The following is a 6,000-nucleotide window of genomic DNA, read 5'->3' on the forward strand; positions in this document are numbered from 1 at the left end:
GCTGTGGGGAGCCGTCCTCAGGACCCAGGCCCTAGGTACAAGGGACACCATTTACTAGGGACTTACAAGGGTGGCTGAAGTGCCAAACATAGTACAGTTTTGGAGAAAGAGATCTGGTCCTGGGAACCTGTTTAACAGGGGCCGAGGGCAATTACATTTTTAATCACATCATTTTCCAGGCAATAGGTGGGGGGCAAATCATGCAAAAAATGGCCTCTCGAATCTTTGTTTCCCGTCAGGCTGAGAGTAACCATCTGAAGTTCAGACGACAATTAAAAACTTGGGGCTTGATTTAGAGTTTGATGAACGGTTACTCTGTCACAAACATGACGGATATCCCGTCCACCGTATTACGATTTCTGTAGAATACAATGGGATGGTAACATGGTGGACGGGATAGCCGTCATGGTTGTGATGGAGTAACCCAATCGGCCAGACTCTACATCAGGCACTTGGTGGTTTGAAGAATGCGCCCTTGTGCTCGTTGCTGTCTGAGTAGCCTCTCTGCTCCGTACCGAATGTTTCTAAAAACAGCCTATCAAGAAGCTGTAGAAACAGAGTGACAGTTTATGCTTTATAAACCCACATAAGTGAAAATATAAATGTATGAGCAGGAAATTAGAGAATCATTTTTCTAGCTCACCAAATGTAAAGTACTTGCGGTAACATATCATCGACACAGGCAGAAGTTAGATTGCAAAAGACTTCATTTAATGAAAGCAAGTTGTCCAGGCCAAACTGGTTTGGGTGAAAGACTCTAATATGATTGCTAGCATTTTGGCAAAACAAATTAGAGTCTGTGTAAATAATGCCTGTCTATAATTTTTACATTAATTTGTGTTAGGATGTATGCATGTATGTGTGTATGTATTTATATGGTATTTCTATAGTGCAAACCTAGCCGAAAGGCTGCGGAGTACTGTACTTGGTCAAAGGCAACTCTAAAGTCACTGGGTAATGGGAGAGGACGCAGAGTTGTGGATGGTTAATGCATTGTGACGTAATGCTCTTTAACAAGGTGCTTCTTCAATACTTTCATAAATTGGAGCAGCCTTTGGCCGGTCCTGATGGATACAGGGATGACATTTCAGGTCCTGGGTGAATAGATATCAAAGACCTGCTGCCTTGTTTTCCCTCTTTACACACTTCTTACTCTGCAGTCTGATAGCTCTAGGTGTTCCGAGAAAGCCCCAGAGATGGTGAGTGTGCCAGATAAGCGGGGTGCTGGTTCTGATGGCTTTGTAAGTGATACCGCTGGTTTTGAAGATGATGCGGGCTGTCAATGGGGGGCACCAATGGAGTTCCATCAGGACGGGGATGATGTGACCATATTTCTTCAGGCCTCGAATGAGATCTGCTGCAGCTTGGAGGATGCTTCCATGGGGCACCAATGTGGAACCATTACCACCATCCAGATATGAGAGTACAAGGACTTAACCACCACTTCTGAAGTCGCCTTATTGAAGAAACTGTTTCCTGCCTGCTACCCTGCTGCGATACAAGTTGACATGTTTACAAATTACTCTCCAATTAATTTGGAACATATCTAAATACACAACCCCTATCAATTCAAAGATAAACAAGCATTTAGAATGCAATAGTCTCGTGTTTGCTCGAGTTAGAGCTCATAGTGTTGTAAATTACTAACTGGACTTTTATTGCCACACAGACTGAAAATAACAAGAGGAAGAGAGCGAGAGTGAGCTCGGCCTGGAAAAGCCCCCTTCTGATGTTGGTTTATGTTTACAGAGGGAGCTGGTGGGGAGGAGGGGCTGATTATACACCCACAGTGTAAGATAAACAGGCCAATACTGAAAGAAAAAGTCCCCTTCAGAAGAGATAAACAGGACATAGCGTAATTACACAGTACTTTGTGCTGCTCCCAAAGTGAAAAAAGGCAGGACAAAGAGGCAGAACTGACCACTAGCAAGCAAGGATTTTTGAAAGACACTGCAACTAACAAATCAAAACGCTGGAACTCACTCTATTGTATACTTTAATATACAGCAGGCTGAACGCTAACGCTCGACCTAAAAACCTGCTTACAATAGTGTCCTACCATAAAACTGTCATGCAAACAGTCAAGACTGATATTGTTCAGGAAGGACCGATCCCTTCGCCTAGAACCACTAGTATTAAATATATACATTTGAATGCCATTTATCTTTTAGGCCAATCAGTATCCAACTTGCTTAATCATCTGTATCCTGTGAGATAACTTCAATATCTTATAATGTGAGCTAAATTAAATATTATAATCTATGAAGTGACTTATTTTAAAATTAGCAAGACAACCTAAATATCTTATAATCTGTGAAATAACTTAAAAATCATCTAACCCGTGTGATATTTTCAATATTTTACAACCTGTGAGATAACATATATTTTATCATCTGTAGCAGAGAATAGCTATAACATCTTTCTACTTAGAGTAGAAGAGGCTGCACATTCTCCTACCCGTTGCTTGAAAAAAAAATCACACCTTCAGTATGTGAACAATAAATTTTTTAAATTGTAAATGTTTTTATTTGAAAACAGGATTTGTGATTTAGAATCTAAGATGTTTACACTCCCATGAAAGGGAAAATGAGATAGATGGCTACATGAAGTTTGTGGTGTAGATAAGGGTGCCTATAAATATCACAAATCTTGAGGTTCTGGCAGTTCTGTGGATCAAAAGCTCTTGGCTGGGGGTTTTGGGGGGGGCTTCCACTCAGTAGGCCATGTTTGAAGCCATTTCTTGGCTTGTGGCTCCAGACTGATTGAGGTTTTCAGCAGGCATCTACTCATAAATGTTAATACATAATGCCAAGCACAGGGTGGATGTGAAGTGAATCTTGGTGTGGACAGGGGCAGGATCATGCCTCAAATGCTAATGTAGGACTTGGAGTATAGCCTGTTTCTCTAAATATCTCTTCTGGAGTCTCAGCCTCCCGGAAGGGATAAGTGTACAAGTATGCAGCAGAAAAGGGAACCCACACCTGGAATGGAATCTAAAAGAGACCGGATCACAAATAGGATTAGGAAAACCTGTGAATGAAGGCATGAGCATAGCACCAGGTCCCAAAAGTGGTCTTGAAGCAGACAAGGCACAAAAGGTCTACCAGTAGTGCAGGGTGTGAATAGAACAGTCGGCTTGTGAGAGGAACTGACATGTTTTCTTTCTCTCTTTGTAGTTCCAGCTGAAACAACATACCACACTCTAGATGATGGTGTGGTGGAGTACTGCACAACGGAGACCCCTACCACAATTACAACTGAGGCACCTGTGGAGATTACCACACACCAGGCAGAGGTTTCTGTGAAACCCCAGGAACTGAAGAGCCGAATTGCCTTAAATTCAGCAAAACTATTGCAGGAGCAGCGTGTGACCAACTTGCATGTGAAAGAGATTGCGCAGCACCTTGAGCAGCAGAATGACTTACTGCAGATGATTCGCCGCTCGCAGGAAATCCAGGCGTGTGCACAGGAGCGGCAGGCACAGGCCATGGAAGGGAGCCAGGCAGCGTTGACCGCCCTAATCCAGGTGTTGAGGCCCATGATCAAAGACTTCCGCAGGTTCCTGCAGAGCCACACACCGAGTCCATCTGCAGTGACTGATGCCAACCAGGGCGGTATCAACGGGCAGCAGAGCAGCCTCATACCGTGAGATACTTATGGACTCAACTCATGCCCACCAGGGCACCGCTGTCAACCACAAAGTAGACCCTGATGAGAGAGACTTGGCCTTGCGGCATCAGGCACCTTCTGTAGCCATCTGAACTGTTCTCTCACAAGACTGTCTTTTGGTGGCAAATTCACTCAATGTGCACTCAATGTGAATCAAAGATGGCGTGGGGCTCAAAATCATGTCTAGAATTGAAAAGATGCATCAGAGAAGCATCTCAGCATTTCACTGTCTTCAGACAGCAGCTGCTCAGTGAGCAGGTCTTTTAAACTCTCTGTATTTTGGTCAGTACATTAAGAGCATTATCTCTGGATATGGTGCCTTGGGTAGTACAAAATGACTAATGAATGTCTGAATTACCACCAGCTACGTACGATGCAAACAGCTAGACTGGTTCTCCTCAGGCTGGATATGTGCAGTGTCTAACCCTGTTGGAGTCGGAGGGATTTGCAGACAACGCTCAGTTTGGACATGAGCCCTGTATAAACGGTTCTCACCATTGGCCTGATGTAGATCCTTGTGAGTAGCGGAATTTAACTGACTGTTCATCGGGCGTCTTGCCGAGAACCCCCTACTAACTGAATGTGGTGAAGCCCTTGTCGCTTTTCTCTTATTCCACATGAGGGTTATTGTCCTCTTCAGTTCAATTCCAAAAGAAATCGGGGGGACAATGCCTTTCTTTGCCCCGGTAAGACTGGTTCCTCTCTGAGCCTCAATGTGTGCTGTTTCCCTCACATGATACTAATCAAAAATGCATGGTCCCTTCTAGCAGCGTGAATTACTTTGTGTCACCAAACACCGTCATCTTAAAACTTCAAGTCTTGTGAGATATTGGGACATAGAGAAAAGGGATGTCCCTCTAGCGCCCAGTGTAATGAAGTGACATCTGGCTTGCTTCTGAAATCAGTGATTTGCTCCAAAAAGCCAATTAGACTGTCTTCCATTGCCTTCTCCGCTTGTCCCTGCTTCTCGCAAGTCAGATATTTCCTGCCAGTAAAATTGTTTTAAAATAACTATGAAAGAGCTGTTTGTCTGTTTTGTTCCCCATCAGAAAGATGTTAAGCCTCCAGTCTGCTGCCGATAACAATGGTACATTCTAGTAGCGATGGTGGGTTACCACTTCAGCATAAGAACAAAACAGAAGCATGAGAGGATGTCATACTACCTCCTGCACTCAATAGATGATTAAAATGCATACTACATCTTACTTCCACCATAAACTAACAATACTTTTATACCAACCTCAGAAAAAAAACAGTAACCATTGCAAAATGTATGCAAAACCTCGAACTCCTATTCCATTCCATTTCACGAACACAGGAGCCCCAGCAGAGACATTACCGACCCAGAGGATCAGACACGATTTAGGACAGTCACTGCCCTTGGATGGACTTGGCAGACAACTCAAGGGCAGCTAGGCAATTCCTGTAACAATTATTCCCTGTACATTGAAATCTACAAAACGCTAATAATGCATGCACGCTGAAAGTCACAAACCTCCTTTTTATGTGTTGACTTTCAGGGGGTAGCAGAATTAAAGAGTCAAGACTTGCTGTTTGAAGGTGCTACAGAGTAAATGTCTAGTTCACACAGCATGTGTATTATTTACAAGTACCCTGATGTCTGCATAGTGCTACTTCAGAAAAAGACATGGCTTTTGTTACTATTAAGGAAATAAACTGTTATGTTGTAACTGTTGCTGTGTCTGTTCTTTGCACACATTATCGTTATGGGGTTACGTTTAACAGGGTTAATACCCTCTACTAGTCGAGCATTCTGAGGATGATCTTGTACAATTTGATACCTGGTGTTACTCTTTGTTGATCATTCTGTAGGGGTACACGGGAGCTGGAAATGGGGACCACACTTTTTGCACCATTTTAGTTGGAAGCAGTTGCATCAGTCTGCCCCCCTGACTCTTTGGAGATGAGAGCTGGGGGAGTGCTCACAAAAGGGAGGAGTATTGCGGTGAAGATGCAGGGTGTTTGACTCAGCCCATGCAGTCTTCTCATTGCTTGAAGAAGCAGGGAATGACATTGCAGATTGCAGGCTTATGGGATGTATCAGCGTCTCACTGCTTCTTGAAGAAAGTTGCACATTAAATGCCGGGGCAGGCACACAGGCCTCCCAAAGTGATCAGCACACAATGAAAAGCAGTTTTGTGGTAAGGGCAGAGCGCATGCACACAGGTCACAAAAATATATCAGCACCACACAGAGAAACACTTAAGCAGCAAATCTGGGCTACAGGCACACAAGCCTCAGAATGTTTTTGGCACCACAGAAACATGGTCCCTCACAATGGGAGCAGTGGGGAAACACACTGGCCTCACA

The 6,000-nt window shown here is 43.8% G+C and overlaps 1 protein-coding gene across 1 annotated transcript in view; it reads left to right on the forward strand.

Annotated features, from left to right (window-relative positions):
• Positions 1-5,360, forward strand: part of NAIF1 (nuclear apoptosis inducing factor 1) — a 50,521-nt gene extending 45,161 nt beyond the window's left edge. Inside the window, exon 3 of the mRNA XM_069236929.1 lies at positions 3,177-5,360. Coding sequence (XP_069093030.1) covers positions 3,177-3,649 — 473 coding nt within the window. The 3' untranslated portion in view covers positions 3,650-5,360. The remainder of the gene's footprint in view (positions 1-3,176) is intronic.
• The last annotated feature ends 640 nt before the right edge of the window (positions 5,361-6,000 follow it).

Source organism: Pleurodeles waltl, chromosome 6, assembly GCF_031143425.1.
Source record: "Pleurodeles waltl isolate 20211129_DDA chromosome 6, aPleWal1.hap1.20221129, whole genome shotgun sequence".
NCBI classification, from domain to species: Eukaryota; Metazoa; Chordata; class Amphibia; order Caudata; family Salamandridae; genus Pleurodeles; species Pleurodeles waltl.